The sequence below is a fragment of the Coregonus clupeaformis genome, chromosome 37 (assembly GCF_020615455.1).
Source record: "Coregonus clupeaformis isolate EN_2021a chromosome 37, ASM2061545v1, whole genome shotgun sequence".
NCBI classification, from domain to species: domain Eukaryota; kingdom Metazoa; phylum Chordata; class Actinopteri; order Salmoniformes; family Salmonidae; genus Coregonus; species Coregonus clupeaformis.
The window spans coordinates 21,542,957-21,559,251 of record NC_059228.1 but is presented as its reverse complement, the minus strand read 5'-3'; the positions used below and the strand labels follow the sequence as shown (position 1 = coordinate 21,559,251).

Below are 16,295 nucleotides of genomic sequence, written 5' to 3'. Positions count from 1 at the left end.
GCGGGGGCACCGGCTAGTTGAGGTAGTTGAGGTAATATATACATGTGGGTAGAGTTAAAGTGACTATGCATAAATAATTAACAGAGTAGCAACAGCGTAAAAAGTTGGGGTGGGGGTGAGGGGGCAGTGCAAGTAGTCCGGGTAGCCATGATTAGCTGTTCAGGAGTCTTATGGCTTGGGGGTAGAAGCTGTTGAGAAGCCTTTTGGACCTAGACTTGGCTTGACTTTTTGACTTTTTTATCTTTTTGATCTGAGGACCCATGCCAAATCTTTTCAGTCTCCTGGGGAGGAATAGGCTTTGTCGTGCCCTGTTCACGACTGTCTTGGTGTGTTTGGACCATGATAGTTTGTTGGTGATGTGGACACCAAGGAACTAGAAGCTCTCAACCTGTTCCACTACAGCCCCATCGATGAGAATGGGGGCGTGCTCAGTCCTCTTTTTTTTTACTGTAGTCCACAATCATCTCCTTTGTCTTGGTCACGTTGAGAGGGAGAGGTTGTTATCCTGGCACAACACGGCCAGGTCTCTGACCTCCTCCCTATAGGCTGTCTCTTCGTTGTCGGTGATCAGGCCTACCACTGTTGTGTCGTCTGCAAACTTAATGATGGTGTTGGAGTCGTGCTTGGCCATGCAGTCATGGGTGAAAAGGGAGTACAGGAGGGGACTGAGCACGCACCCCTGTGGGGCCCCCGTGTTGAGGATCAGCGTGGCAGATGTGTTGTTACCTACCCTTACCACCTGGGGGCGGCCCGTCAGGAAGTCCAGGATCCAGTTGCAGAGGTAGGTGTTTAGTCCCAGGATCCTTAGCTTAGTGATGAGCTTTGAGGGCACTATGGTGTTGAACGCTGAGCTGTAGTCAATGAATAGCATTCTCACGTAGGTGTTCCTCTTGTCCAGGTGGGAAAGGGCAGTGTGGAGTGCAATAGAGATTGCATCATCTGTGGATCTGTTGGGGCGGTATGCAAATTAGAGTGGGTCTAGGGTTTCTGGGATAATGGTGTTGATGTGAGCCATGACCAGCCTTTCAAAGCACTTCATGGCTACAGACGTCAGTGCTACGGGTCGGTAGTCATTTAGGCAGGTTATCTTAGTGTCCTTGGACACGGGGACTATGGTGGTCTGCTTGAAACATGTTGGTATTACAGACTCAGTCAGGGACATGTTGAAAATATCAGTGAAGGCACTTGCCAGTTGGTCAGCACATGCTCGGAGTACACGTCCTGGTAATCCGTCTGGCCCTGCAGCCTTGTGAATGTTGACCTGCTTAAAAGTCTTACTCACATCGGCTACGGAGAGCGTGATCACATAGTCGTCCGGAACAGCTGGTGCTCTCATGCATGCTTCAGTGTTGCTTGCCTCGAAGCGAGCATAGAAGTGGTTTAGCTCGTCTGGTAGGCTTGTGTCACTGGGCAGCTCGTGGCTGTGCTTCCCTTTGTAGTCTGTAATAGTTTTCAAGCCCTGCCACATCCGGAGAGCGTCAGAGCCGGTGTAGTACGATTCTTAGCCTGTTTGATGGTTCATCAGAGGGCATAGCGGGATTTCTTATAAGTGTCCGGGTTAGAGTCCCCCCAAAATTAGAGGGAACATTGGTTGTAGTGTTCTTTAGTCAAAGTATTCTTAGTTAAAATTTGTGTTGCTGTTCCTGTCCATTAGTGTTCTGTATTTTGTAATGTTCTATGTTTTGTGTGGACCCCAGGAAGAATAGCTGCTGCTTCTTCTACAGCTAATGGGGATCCGAATAAAATCATTTAAAAAATATCCAAAATCTTATCCAGAGCGACTTAGGACTAGAACAATTCAGAAAACAAGACACAGTAGTTTCAGCACAATCTCCATTTATTCCATCCACAAAACTCATACAGCAGGGGCACAACATCAGGAAAACCATAGATCCATTGCCTTCATAGAAACAGATAGTGGACTCATCTTTGTATCTGTGCCATTTTAGCGTCTGTGACATGAGCAGCGCCATTGAGGCTATCTCCATTTTAAAGTAGTCAATTTTCTTCTTCACGATTGGCTGATACCTCCTGATGACCCGGTTGGACAATACTACAACAGGGTCACCAGGAGGGATCAACCAATTAAGTTGTAAGTCCCACCCCCCAGTTGACTACATTAAAATGGCGCTGCCCATGCTAATATGGCTTATAATTCCTAGACCTAGTTGGCTGCAGAGTCATTCATTCTCTCTTCCTCCTGGTATTACATCAATTAATGTCACTTGACATCCACATATCTGGCATGTCAGGTCTGAATCAGTTGATGAAAAGGCCCAGATGAAAACAACAGACAACAATGGCCGACAATAACAGGGTTTGATGCTGCCTGCTTTAAAGCGTGAAGAAGTGCAATCCTGCACAACAACAACTCTTTCACTGCTTGACCTGAGGTAAATTACTCCAAAACAGACTTGGCAGGTTTGATACAGCCTTTATTGCTGTCTCACACAACCTCCACGAGAGAGAACAGGAAGTCCAGGATTTTGTACAGTACAAACAGGGAGAAAAGAAAACACAAAAAAATCAAGTCAAATCTTTAACAAATCTCCAGTTTAGTGTTACTTCAGTCTCAACTGTCATTTAAAGTGCATCTCTGATTAGCTTTAAAAAAAATACTTTTCCACTTGCATATGGGTAAGCAACAGTTGTTAGACATATAGTGTTGCTTCAATATCAGTATCTATATTGGTTAATATAGCTGTTGTTTCTTACAATATTACATGTTATACAATGGGATAATGCATTACAGCAGGATTGGTAGATAGATGATTTGACATGAAATACAGAAACAAGAAATGTTAAACATTGAAGATAGACAAATACCTCTCACAACGGTTGTAATTACACTATAGTAACTAAGTAAGTAATCAACAAATGAGTTAACGGGTGTGTAAACTGCTAGTGGTTTATGTGTAAGTAGTGGAAAAACTGGAGGGAATTCTAGTCCTGTTGCATAAATAGTGTAGGTAGATTGACAAATATGAATGAACCCCCCCATGTTGTTAGAAATGTGATCAGAGCCCAATGCCTTGAAAGACAACCAAACAGCAGAGTGGACAACCCTATCCTAAACTGAACCTGCACAATTGCATCAAATCTGTAATATTTAGCAATAGCTACAAAACAGTAAAGTATAATATCCTAATGATGATAGGCAGGCAGTTATGTTCCTTTGGTGACCCATTAACTAACACAATGGACAAAAAGGGCTGCTAGTTTCTCCACTAAAGAGAACGTGTTAGAAATGGCAAATTAATTCAGCTTGTTTTGTTGCATTGTGGGCTTTGTTCTGGTTTAACTAGCTCAGGGGTCTCCAACATTTAGATCTACTTAAAAAAATGCTGTGAGCTACTAATTTATTTGAATTTATTTTCTTGCTTTTTTCTGTTTCACTCTCACAATTACAATTTCTTATCGAAAAACAACAAAATAGAGTCCATGTCAATGCATAAATCATATCAGAATAAAAATTTTGAGGTCTGGAAAAAAACTAACAAATGTATATGTTTGAGTGTAAATCCCCTTTAATTCAAGTGCACACCTAGCAAGAAAAGAACGTGTTTGGCTAGCGATGTATCTGTTTAGGCCTACTGCACATCATGGCAGAGTTCGGGCTGCGAGATCGACCTGTTGGACCCCCGAGATAGTTATACTCCTGCTTTAGAATTATTGCTGAAAGATATTGATTGGCTGATGGAGAGAAAAACACTACCCTTTCTCCCTGGCATTATTTCTGTGGCCTGTGGGCACATACACCTGGCACACACACACAATGAAAACACTGGCAGATTGGACTCACACACACCCTCGCCTCTCACTAAAAACCAAGGTCCTATTGATTTCTCTGTTTGGAATTACCAAGCAGTATTGACTGACAGGTCCGGATGGCATGGGACATCTCACCATGGCAAACACAAATATTCTCTCTCCCACAAAACAAGCACAGAGAGAGAGAGAGAGACACACACACACACAGTCTTATGCAGCTAACTTTGTGGGGACACACAATTCAGTCCCATTCAAAACCCTAAACCTAACCCGTATTCTTATCCTAACCTTAACCCAAAAACCTAACCGTCACCATAAAACTAACCCTAGCTCCGAACCCTAACCCTTAACGTAATTCTAACCCTAACACTAATTCTAACCTTAACCCTAAACCCCCTAGAAATAGCATTTGACCTCGTGGGGACTAACAAAATGTCCCAAGTTGGTCAAATTTTCGTTAATTTACTATTCTTGTGGGGACTTCTGGTCCCCACAAGAATAGTTAAACACGTCCACACACACACACACACACACACAGTCTGAGTCCTGTCATCACCTGGGCTCAGATCAGTCCCCTAGGACTACACTGGCACCCATCTTGTCTTGCTATAAGGGACAGATGGATCAATGTCCCTATGAGAACTTTCTAGAAGTGTGTGTGTGTGTCTCTCGGTCTGTCGGATTTATACTAAATGAAAAGACAAGACACTGTTGACCATCTAGCTAACTATAATAAATTACTTGAAACTACACTGTGTACAGTTATTAATGGGTACTGTAAAACAGAGAGTGCCAGAGGCATAAACCTACAGCCATAGCCCACATTCATGGAAGCTGCCATAGTCTGTCACAAACTGTTTAACACACTCTCCATGTCTGGATGCATCCAAACGTTACCCACTATTCTGAAGAGGAGATAAACACAACCCCCAAATCCTCAAACTGACCTTAGCCCTAAAGTCTAACTCGAAATACACTAAACACTGGTTGATCTCAGAGGAAAGGGGGAGCATCCACGCAGACACACATCACCTTACATACTCATACAGGTGGAATAGGACTACAAGATGAACTGTGGTTTATTCAGGAGAGTTATAATTGTGTTTATGTTTGAGCCTCTTTCTTTGAATGATTCTTCTTTCAACCCATTTCCCTGTTTGAGCAGAAAGCTCCACTCCTTATTTCTGCCCCCCCCCTCTGCTTTTTTTCTGTCATTCTATTCTTACCCTCTGGGAGAAATGTAACATTGCTGAGGTCATGAAAGACAGTGGTCAAACCATGTTCTGCTGTTCCAGAGGAAGGACCCATGTGAGTGTGAGTAGAGTTGATCGGAGCATTCTGTATAGTCTTGGCGTTCTTAAAGAAAACACACGTGAGAGATTACCAAAGAGAAACAATGAATGTTAGTAATTATTTTTCTGTATATGACAATGTGCAATGAAAGGCTGCTAAGTAAGTGATTGGACATTTTATGAAGGAGATTTGTCAGTCAGAAACAGTCCCTCCGTGTATCTCAGTCATAACTTGTAGAAGCCATTTTGTATAGATGTGCAATGTACCTTTGCAGATTGTACATTTTAAGACAGGACCATGCTACTTATTACGTTCAGTTCAACAGAAGTTCAAACACTAGTTAAGGGCAGTTCCTGAATGTCCACACAGATGTGGGCGCACATGGTGAGCAGTAACCATGAGGAGGTGGAAGAGGAGGGATGTTATACAGCATATAACATGTCATGTTTGATGATGTGAACTCTTCAATGGATCTTTGGCTTGGGAAGGCGTGAGAGGCTGGGGGGAACCAGGACTCTGGCTCTGAGCAGTCCCAGGTCTGGCATTTCCAGACTAGGGCTAGGAGGGCTGGTGCTCCCGAGGTCCCTCCTGACCCCCAGCGTGCGGGGCTGTGCAAGCACACCGCGGCCCAGGGAGGGGCCCACCGCCTGAGGACCAGAATTGAAGCAGGGTAGGCCCCTGGAGGGAGGCGGCAGCTGCTTGATCCTGTTGTTGGCCAGCAGTCCTGCAGAGCCCGATTGGAGAAGAGAGCCATTAGCGTACCTCTGAGGCAGAGCTGGGACAGACACAGGCTTGTGGAGGCGAGGCCGCTGCAGGACGCGAGGGCAGCCGGGGCCCTCTGGAGAGGCTTGCTGCCCCCCCACTGGCCTGGACAGCGCTCCTGTTGCTGGGCTGCTGGATGCAGGGAGCCCCTGCGTAGGGCTGGGGGTGGTCCCAGGCCCCTCTCTGTCATGGATGTTAAGCTGGGTGCTGAGCAGCACACTCAACTCGTCTGGGTTGGGCACTGGGGGAGTGTCGACACCCCTGGCCAGGCTTCTAGTAGGGCGCTCAGAGTCTGTGCAAGGGGACCCATCTCCCCTGCTCCTCCTTCTCTGGGGGTCACTGTGGCCCTCGGTGAGGGCTGTTTTTACTAGTCTTTCCTGGGTGAGGTGCTCGTGGTGGCTGGGGCTGGAAGGCTGTAGTATTTGAGGCTATGGAAGAAAAACAAAAAAAATGACATTATTATCATAAATTCATTGGTAGTGAATTATCCTTCTTAAAAGGTCTATAATTGATGAAGATGGATGTTAATTTACAATGTAAATGTTTTCTATCTTTAATTCCAGATGAGGGTTCCCCATTCACTTTTTTATTTCATTCATGAACAAAAACTTGCCCTTACAAATGGGTGAAAACTTTGTAGATTGTGGACAGCGAGCCAAGATTATTTGCCCTGAGGACTTGTTTGTACTCTCTAACAATCAGTGAGAGAGTGGTAGTAGCAGTAGTCAAACAGTAATCCTCCCATCCACCTAGCACAGGGGCAGTGCATCAGACAAACAGCAGATCTAACACTGGGTAGTCAGGGAAGAGCCCAGCTGGCTGCTAGCTGTGGGTCCTGAGTTCAGGGGGACCTATCAGTTAGTATGCGGTATGAGATTATGGTAAAAGAGACATGAGCCTCCCTGTGGGGAGAGAACCAGGCTGGAGCAAGGAAAGGCCATGGTTAGAGCAGGGTTTTGAGGGCAACCTCTACTTTACCCTGTGGTGGTATCCAGGGCGAGGGGAATGATGGCTTGAGGTTGTGGTGGTCGGGGTTGTCTCTCAGACAGCCTGAGGGTCATACATCAACCAGACGTGTGTAGACATAAAACAGACTGGTATACTAACTGGTCTGTAGGCTTATATACCTCCTAGTCAGAGGTGGCTGGTGGGAGGAGCTATAGGAGGACTGGCTCATTGTAATGGCTGGAATGGAATAAATGGAACGGAGTCAAACATGTGGTTTCCATCTGTTTGATGTGTTTGATACGGTTCCATTAATTCCATTCCAGCCATTACAATGAGCCAGTCCTGTCAGGGTTGGGCTGGGTTGTGCAGTCAATTCAGGAAGTGATTTGAATTTAAAATTCTGAAAAATAAATAAAAAATTGCTTCTACTTTTCAGTTTATTGAGAAGTCATTGAAAATAAGTGTTCTTTTTTCAATTATTGAATTGTATTGTTAGTTTACTTCCTGAATTGACTGCCTTCAAACTGAATTGAGCCCAACCCTGTTCTGTGTGAATCTCTCCTGAGCCAAAGGGAACATACTTATGATGGCCCTGGTCTGACCAAGGCAGTCCGCCTCAAACATCCAAGAGGAGACCAGGCAGGCATCTGTTCCGGCACTTACCTTACAGAAGCAATGGGATGATCAGGCCCACAGCTCCACCTGGTGGCCATCTCCCATACTACACCAATCAGATATGGTAAACATAATGATTGTCTCTATGGTGATTACATTTTAGTAATTTAGCAGACAATCTTATCCAGAGCGACTTACAGTTAGTGAGTGCATACATTTTTCATACTGACCATGAGTATGACATCAAGTACTGCCTAACCCACTATATGCCTCCTGCCTGCAATTTGTTTTTGATAATAACATTCTAGACATTGACAAGCACAACCACCAAAAGAACGAATGTAACAAAATACACTACATCACAAAAGGTATGTGGACACCTGCTCGTCGAACATCTCATTCCAAAATCATGGGTATTAATATGCCCCCTTTGCTGCTATAACAGCCTCCACTCTTCTGGGAAGGCTTTCCACTAGATGTTGAAACATTGCTGCGGGGACTTGCTTCCATTCAGCCACAAGAGCATTGGTGTGGTCGGGCGCTGATGTTGGACGATTAGGCCAGGCTCGCAGTCGGCGTTCCAATTCATCCTAAGGCGTACGATGGGGTTGAGGTCAGGGCTCTGTGCAGGCCTGTCAAGTTCTTCTACACCGATCTCGACAAACTATTTCTGTATGGACCTCACTTTGTGCACGGGGGCATTGACATGCTGAAACAGGAAAGGGCCTTCCCCAAACTGTTGCCACAAAGTTGGAAGCACAGAATCATCTAGAATGTCATTATATGCTGTAGCCTTAAGAATTCCCTTCACTGGAACTAAGGGGCCTAGCCCGAACAATGAAAAACAGCCCCAGACCATTATTCCTCCTCCACCAAACTTTACAGTTGGCACTATGCATTGGGGCAGGTAGCGTTCTCCTGGCATCTGCCAAACCCAGATTTGTCCGTCGGACTTCCAGATGGTGAAGCGTGATTCATCACTCCAGAGAACGCGTTTCCACTGCTCCAGAGTCCAATGGCGGCGAGCTTTACACCACTCCAGCCAACGCTTGGTATTGCGCATTGTGATCTTAGGCTTGTGTGTGGCTGCTCGGCCATGGAAACCCATTTCATGAAGCTCCCGAAGAAACAGTTATTGTGCTGACATTGCTTCCAGTGGCAGTTTGGAACTCGGTAGTGAGTGTTGCAACCGAGGACAGACGATTTTTACGCACTATGTGCTTCAGCACTCGGCGGTCCCGTTCTGTGAGCTTGTGTGGCCTACCACTTCGCGGCTGATCCATTGTTGCTCCTAGACGTTTCCACTTCACAATAACAGCACTTACAGTTGACCGGGGCAGCTCTAGCAGGGCAGAAATTTGATGAACTGACTTGTTGGAAAGGTGGCATCCTATGATGGTGCCATGTTGAAAGTCACTGAGCTCTTCAGTACGGGCCATTCTACTGCTAATGTTTGTCTATGGAGATTGCGTGGCTGTGTGCTTGATTTTATACACCTGTCAGCAACGGGTGTGGCTGAAATAGCGGAATCCACTAATTTGAAGGGGTGTCCACATACTTTTGGTGATGTATTGTATTTACAGTGAGGGAAAAAAGTATTTGATCCCCTGCTGATTTTGTATGTTTGCCCACTGACAAAGAAATGATCAGTCTATAATTTTAATGGTAGGTTTATTTGAACAGTGTAACAACAAAGATATCCAGAAAAACGCATGTCAAAAATGTTATAAATTGATTTGCATTTTAAATGAGGGAAATAAGTATTTGACCCCTCTGCAAAAAATGACTTAGTACTTGGTGGCAAAACCCTTGTTGGCAATCACAGAGGTCAGACGTTTCTTGTAGTTGGCCACCAGGTTTGCACACATCTCAGGAGGGATTTTGTCCCACTCCTCTCTGCAGATCTTCTCCAAGTCATGAAGGTTTCGAGGCTGACGTTTGGCAACCGAACCTTCAGCTCCCTCCACAGATTTTCTATGGGATTAAGGTCTGGAGACTGGCTAGGCCACTCCAGGACCTTAATGTGCTTCTTCTTGAGCCACTCCTTTGTTGCCTTGGCCATGTGTTTTGGGTCATTGTCATGCTGGAATACCCATCCACGACCCATTTTCAAGGGAAGGAGGTTCTCACCCAAGATTTGACGGTACATGGTCGTCCCTTTGATGCGGTGAAGTTGTCCTGTCCCCTTAGCAGAAAAACACCCCCAAAGCATAACATTTCCACCTCCATGTTTGACGTTGGGGATGGTGTTCTTGGGGTCATAGGCAGCATTCCTCCTCCAAACACGGCAAGTTGAGTTGATGCCAAAGAGCTCGATTTTGGTCTCATTTGACCACAACACTTTCACCCAGTTCTCCTCTGAATCATTCAGATGTTCATTGGCAAACTTCAGACGGGCCTGTATATGTGCTTTCTTGAGCAGGGGGACCTTGCGGGCGCTGCAGGATTTCAGTCCTTCACGGCGTAGTGTGTTACCAATTGTTTTCTTGGTGACTATGGTCCCAGCTGCCTTGAGATCATTGACAAGGTCCTCCCGTGTAGTTCTGGGCTGATTCCTCACCGTTCTCATGATCATTGCAACTCCACGAGGTGAGATCTTGCATGAAGCCCCAGGCCGAGGGAGATTTACCATCTTTTGTGTTTCTTCCATTTGCGAATAATCACACCAACTGTTGTCACCTTCTCACCAAGCTGCTTGGCGATGGTCTTGTAGCACATTCCAGCCTTGTGTAGGTCTATAATCTTGTCCCTGACATCCTTGGAGAGCTCTTTGGTCGGCCATGGTGGAGAGTTTGGAATCTGATTGATTGATTGCTTCTGTGGACAGGTGTCTTTTATACAGGTAACAAGCTGAGATTAGGAGCACTCCCTTTAAGAGGGTGCTCCTAATCTCAGCTCGTTACCTGTATAAAAGACACCTGGGAGCCAGAAATCTTTCTGATTGAGAGGGGGTCAAATACTTATTCCCTCATTAAAATGCAAATCAATTTATAACATTTTTGACATGTGTTTTTCTGGATTTTGTTGTTGTTATTCTGTCTCTCACTGTTCAAATACACCTACCATTAAAATTATAGACTGATCATTTCTTTGTCAGTGGGCAAACGTACAAAATCAGCAGGGGATCAAATACTTTTTTCCCTCACTGTATGAAAAAATAGCACACCATATTTAAATCTAAAACAGAAAGGTGTATGACTTTAAATCAGAAATCAATTGAACAGTGGGCAGTTTTCTATCCCACAGGAGTGGCTAGTGTATAAATAAGAGGTTCTACCCGGCCATCTGCGACTTTGAGTGGACTGTCTATGAAGAACAATAGGAAATCCCTTTATAACACCATGTACAAGTATCTGCCCAGAAATGAGAACTTATAGTAATTTAGCTCCCAGGAAATCCCCCCATTATAATCCTCTGAACATTGCCAATGATGATCATTATCTATTTCAGCTCTAGTTTAGTGGACAATCATATATTGGTTGCTGTGAAAATAGTGGCAATTTCAATTTTGTTTACGTTACACTGCTCAGATCAGAACCAATGATACAGGGGAGAGAAGCCTGATTGCTTTCAATTGTCGACTGCTGGCTTAGCTAAACTGTTTGTGATTACATAGTGGGACAGTGACAGCTGACAACAGCGATAATGGGGCTTCAAATACATGTGGCCTAGTTCAGGAAATGTACCCTTTTTATTTAAGACAATTTAAAAAGACAGTAGATATTTATTGATGCATGCATTATACTTAACACCCCCCCCACACACACACACACACACACACACACACACCATGGAAAAACAGGCAGAGAGAGGGAGAGAGGTAGAGAGAGAGAGAGAGAGAGAGAGGTAGAGGTAAAGATCGAGGTAGAGAGAGAGAGAGAGGTAGAGGTAAAGATCGAGGTAGAGAGAGAGAGAGTGAGAGAGAGGTAGAGGGAGAGATAGAGAGAGGTAGAGAGAGAGAGGTAGAGAGAGAGACAGAGAGAGAGACAGAGAGAGAGAGACAGAGAGAGGTAGAGAGAGAGAGGTAGAGAGAGACAGAGAGAACAGAAAGAATAGAGATTGACAGAGAGCAAGAGAATGAAAGACAGAACAAAGTAGAGATGTGGCAGATGGAGAAATGACAACGCAAATTGATGCTAAAATGAAACTGAGATTCTGAGAAAATGAAATGAAATGATATCACATCAAAATAACAGTGCTGTGGGCTCATCAGAGCAATGCAGGCCCAGCAAGAAGACAAGGTAGACTCCAAAATCAACCCACGGCATGCAGATGCACATCAACACTGGCATGCTTTCATTGTGCCACATCATGCCACGCCAGCGTGCAAGGTGATGGGTAGATGGTTACTGTACCACGCTTTGTCAGTGATGTAATGCACAAGGTGCTCCACTCCTTGCCAAAGGCATTATGGGAGAGGCAGAGGGAGAGAAAGAACATTGACAAGGTATTCCCAGAGAGAGGGAGGGAGAGAGAGAGAGAAATTAGAAACATGAGCAGAAGGCAGACTGACAGAGGAGAGACTCACACACACAGGATTAAGACAGGGTTAAGATAGTTGGGTAGCTGAAAAGGAGCGATGAGTGATGACATCTTCACAGGCATCCACATTTTCGCAGACAAATACCTTGACCAATGACCACTGACTCAGTGTCCCATTCAAGCACAGAAAAAGACAGACATACTCACATCACACCTGAATTCAAGGGTTAAATGGTTAATTGTAAACAAGCTCAATCCAGTGCAAGCTCAAAAGCCAGTGCATTTGGCTACAACACATTAAAATCTCTCCCTCCCTCCCTCCCTCCCTCCCTCCCTCCCTCCCTATGGTACGAGGTAGAAGGCAAACCGGATGTCATTGTTTTCAATGAGAGCACGACAGTCAATGCCATTGAGGCTGGCGGTGAATGGCGTCAGCCGCCACGGTAGACGGGACTTGCCGTCAGAGTTAAAATATTTAAACTTTTGCAGTAGCGTTGTTTTCTATCGGATATTGATTTGCACCGTTTGTTTACCGAAATCACCATAGCAATGCATTCCATCGTGCTGGCTTGCTTTTGCCGGTGCAGTCTTTCTTGCTTTCTTGTCCCGCTATGCCGACTGGTATGACGGTTTTTGCGTCCCTCGTTTAAACGCAGCATAATATCACGTGTGTGGACTCATCACTCTGTTGAATTAGGACCTTGAAGCGTCAATACACCCCTTTGATTGACGGCGAGGTTGCCACATTGTTTGTCAATCTTAATAAAAGCACAGCCAATAGACTGCCCTGGGTTGTGGAAATGCAACCCCCTTCCGTAGAGAAACAAAGGAATTTTGTCTCTCTCTTTACTTATCATTCCTTTTATCTCTTCTTGTCTGTCACCCTCAGTTCATCAGCAGAACACAAAGTATTTATAATAGTGGGTTTTTGTAGGACAGAATGGCAATATCTGCACCAGATTCATAGTCTTCTTGGTTTGGGGTCTTTTTAAATGAAAATGTCTCAAGAACTTGCTAAAAGTAAATGATGAACAACCAACTGTTCACTATTACCATGTAATAACATCATACCGTAGATCACAGACAGAGTCTTGACTCGGCGTCACTGAACTCATCCAAGCATTAGCTAGGCTTGTTCCTTTACCCTAGTGCGTGTCGGATAACGATCCAAGTCAATTTACTAAAACTACCCGCTGCTTTTGCTCACTCAACCTTGCTACCAACTGATTTCCCCAAACACACAGGTGACTGAACTGAACACCAGTCACCCTCCTAACTGATGAAGGAATGGGTAGATCATATTAAAGGAAGAAAGTAACAATAGAGAGATGTGATAATTAAGGGGAGCAGAGGTTGGCGACAGAAGGGTAAGTGAGAGGGTCAGAGGGGGGTTGGGTTAGTGACTCACTCTGTCTGCGCTGGGGCATGCTGGTGCGGGGCGGCCCCTGGTACTGTCTCTGCCAGGGGGAGAGGAAGGGGGCGGGAAGCACACCCTGCACAGAGAAAAGACAAAGGAGGCGTGACGTACACTGACACACACACACACACACACACACACACATACACAAAGAGAGAGAGAGAAATCTACAGAGGTCCTATACATGTGAGAGTATAGAGTCATCATTCTTCACACGTAAACAGGAACTCATAATGTCATTCCATAGACAAAAGACACACACACACACAGTCCCTGATCTCCACAAGACATCCAGCCATGTTATGAGCGATTGTGTGAGTAGGAAGCATGACGTCAAAGAGCATGAAAAAACACAAACACTGTTAACATGCGAACGTTAGTGGGACGTCGTTTTGACTTTGTAAAGACCATCTACAAAAGTAAGAAAGGTAGAGTCACATATTGTAAAGCCAGCCAGCCTGTCGCAGGACTAGTACTTCATTTGACTTCTCATTTCCAGGTGAAGCAGTGCAGGGAGGAAGAAGGAAGGGTTATCAACCCAATCTCTCCATTTCACTCTGCAGTCAGCAAGTAGCCAAAATCAATTGTAGCCCACTGTTCCTCCCACTGCCACCACCAAGACCACATCGCTCACTCTGTCTGTTATTTGTCTCATTCTCTTACTCACTCTGTTTCCCTGCTCTAGGATGTCAATGCAAAAACATAACACTTTTGAAAGGCATACAAGTTAAAATGCATGTTGTACTTTTGTGAACCTCTCTCCAATAGCTCCTTCCTTTTTCTCTCACTCGCTCTCTGTCCCACAGTCTATTACGTTTAGCACTGAATAATCAGACAGAATGTTTGTCTGTGTGTGAGGGCGAATGCCTGTCCTCAATAACCGCCCCAAACTGGGCATTAAGATAAAAGCATCCTAGGTAAAAGAGGAGTGGAGGGGCGGCCGCAGGCGCTACGTTAACCAGAGATGACAGTCAACAGGTTATCCTGACTGTTTGGGGCCAGCTCTTAAATTGGCCAAATCTCCTCAAGCCGAGAGGGACATATATGCATCTAGGGTGAAAGAGATTGGACTCCCTGGGGGGCCCGCGCTATTTCAGAGACCCCCATGGTTAGGGAAGTGGATGAGAAATGAGGTTTCTGATCAACCTCCTCCCTGTCTTTCCTGTACAACACAATTACAGCAGGATCCTTCTGCATGGCCACCTGCCACGGCTTCATTTGCAGAAAGGAAGGTTTGAAATGGGAAAGGCGGCCTGGGCTAGCCTAGCGCCGACAGTGACTGGCATTTTCATTGGGCTGTCTGCAGCTCAGGGAGAGCTTTCCCATCTTCATCTAACATTCTGGTGTGAAGACGTAGCTACTTCCCAGGTCTGACAGTTCAGGGGGAACACTTTTCCTTTACTGACTTTATTGTTCCCGTGAAATTTTGTTGCAGTATCATGTACACGTTTAAAGTGGTGTTTAAATACAAATTGAAAAAAAATCATAACAGTTACATACAGTATATACAGTGGGGGAAAAAAGTATTTAGTCAGCCACCAATTGTGCAAGTTCTCCCACTTAAAAAGATGAGAGAGGCCTGTAATTGTCATCATAGGTACACGTCAACTATGACAGACAAAATGAGAAAAAAAATCCAGAAAATCACATTGTAGGATTTTTTTATGAATTTATTTGCAAATTATGGTGGAAAATAAGTATTTGGTCAATAACAAAAGTTTCTCAATACTTTGTTATATACCCTTTGTTGGCAATGACACAGGTCAAACGTTTTCTGTAAGTCTTCACAAGGTTTTCACACACTGTTGCTGGTATTTTGGCCCATTCCTCCATGCAGATCTCCCCTAGAGCAGTGATGTTTTGGGGCTGTCGCTGGGCAACACGGACTTTCAACTCCCTCCAAATATTTTCTATGGGGTTGAGATCTGGAGACTGGCTAGGCCACTCCAGGACCTTGAAATGCTTCTTACGAAGCCACTCCTTCATTGCCCGGGCGGTGTGTTTGGGATCATTGTCATGCTGAAAGACCCAGCCACATTTCATCTTCAATGCCCTTGCTGATGGAAGGAGGTTTTCACTCAAAATCTCACGATACATGGCCCCATTCATTCTTTCCTTTACACGGATCAGTCGTCCTGGTCCCTTTGCAGAAAAACAGCCCCAAAGCATGATGTTTCCACCCCCATGCTTCACAGTAGGTATGGTGTTCTTTGGATGCAACTCAGCATTCTTTGTCCTCCAAACACGACGAGTTGAGTTTTTACCAAAAAGTTATATTTTGGTTTCATCTGACCATATGACATTCTCCCAATCCTCTTCTGGATCATCCAAATGCACTCTAGCAAACTTCAGACGGGCCTGGACATGTACTGGCTTAAGCAGGGGGACATGTCTTGCACTGCAGGATATGAGTCCCTGGCGGCGTAGTGTGTTACTGATGGTAGGCTTTGTTACTTTGGTCCCAGCTCTCTGCAGGTCATTCACTAGGTCCCCTCGTGTGGTTCTGGGATTTTTGCTCACCGTTCTTGTGATCATTTTGACCCCACGGGGTGAGATCTTGCGTGGAGCCCCAGATCGAGGGAGATTATCAGTGGTCTTGTATGTCTTCCATTTCCTAATAATTGCTCCCACAGTTGATTTCTTCAAACCAAGCTGCTTACCTATTGCAGATTCAGTCTTCCCAGCCTGGTGCAGGTCTACAATTTTGTTTCTGGTGTCCTTTGACAGCTCTTTGGTCTTGGCCATAGTGGAGTTTGGAGTGTGACTGTTTGAGGTTGTGGACAGGTGTCTTTTATACTGATAACAAGTTCAAACAGGTGCCATTAATACAGGTAACGAGTGGAGGACAGAGGAGCCTCTTAAAGAAGAAGTTACAGGTCTGTGAGAGCCAGAAATCTTGGTTGTTTGTAGGTGACCAAATACTTATTTTCCACCATAATTTGCAAATAAATTCATTAAAAATCCTACAATGTGATTTTCAGGATTTTTTTCCCTCAATTTGTCTGTC

The 16,295-nt window shown here is 45.0% G+C and overlaps 1 protein-coding gene across 6 annotated transcripts in view; it reads right to left on the bottom strand.

Moving 5' to 3' along the window:
* Nucleotides 1–2,418: 2,418 nt before the first annotated feature.
* Nucleotides 2,419–16,295, bottom strand: part of LOC121553780 (serine-rich coiled-coil domain-containing protein 2) — an 84,171-nt gene continuing 70,294 nt past the window's right edge. For 3 of the 6 annotated variants that reach the window (XM_041867166.1, XM_041867167.1, XM_041867165.1), the window contains exon 10: nt 4,222–6,254. In XM_041867166.1, the coding sequence (XP_041723100.1) occupies nt 5,529–6,254 (726 nt within the window). In that variant the 3' untranslated portion in view covers nt 4,222–5,528. Of the gene's footprint in view, nt 2,456–4,221; nt 6,255–11,744; nt 11,785–13,279; nt 13,365–16,295 lie in introns of those variants that run through there. The other 3 variants (XM_041867169.1, XR_005997575.1, XM_041867170.1) reach the window with 3 other exon arrangements.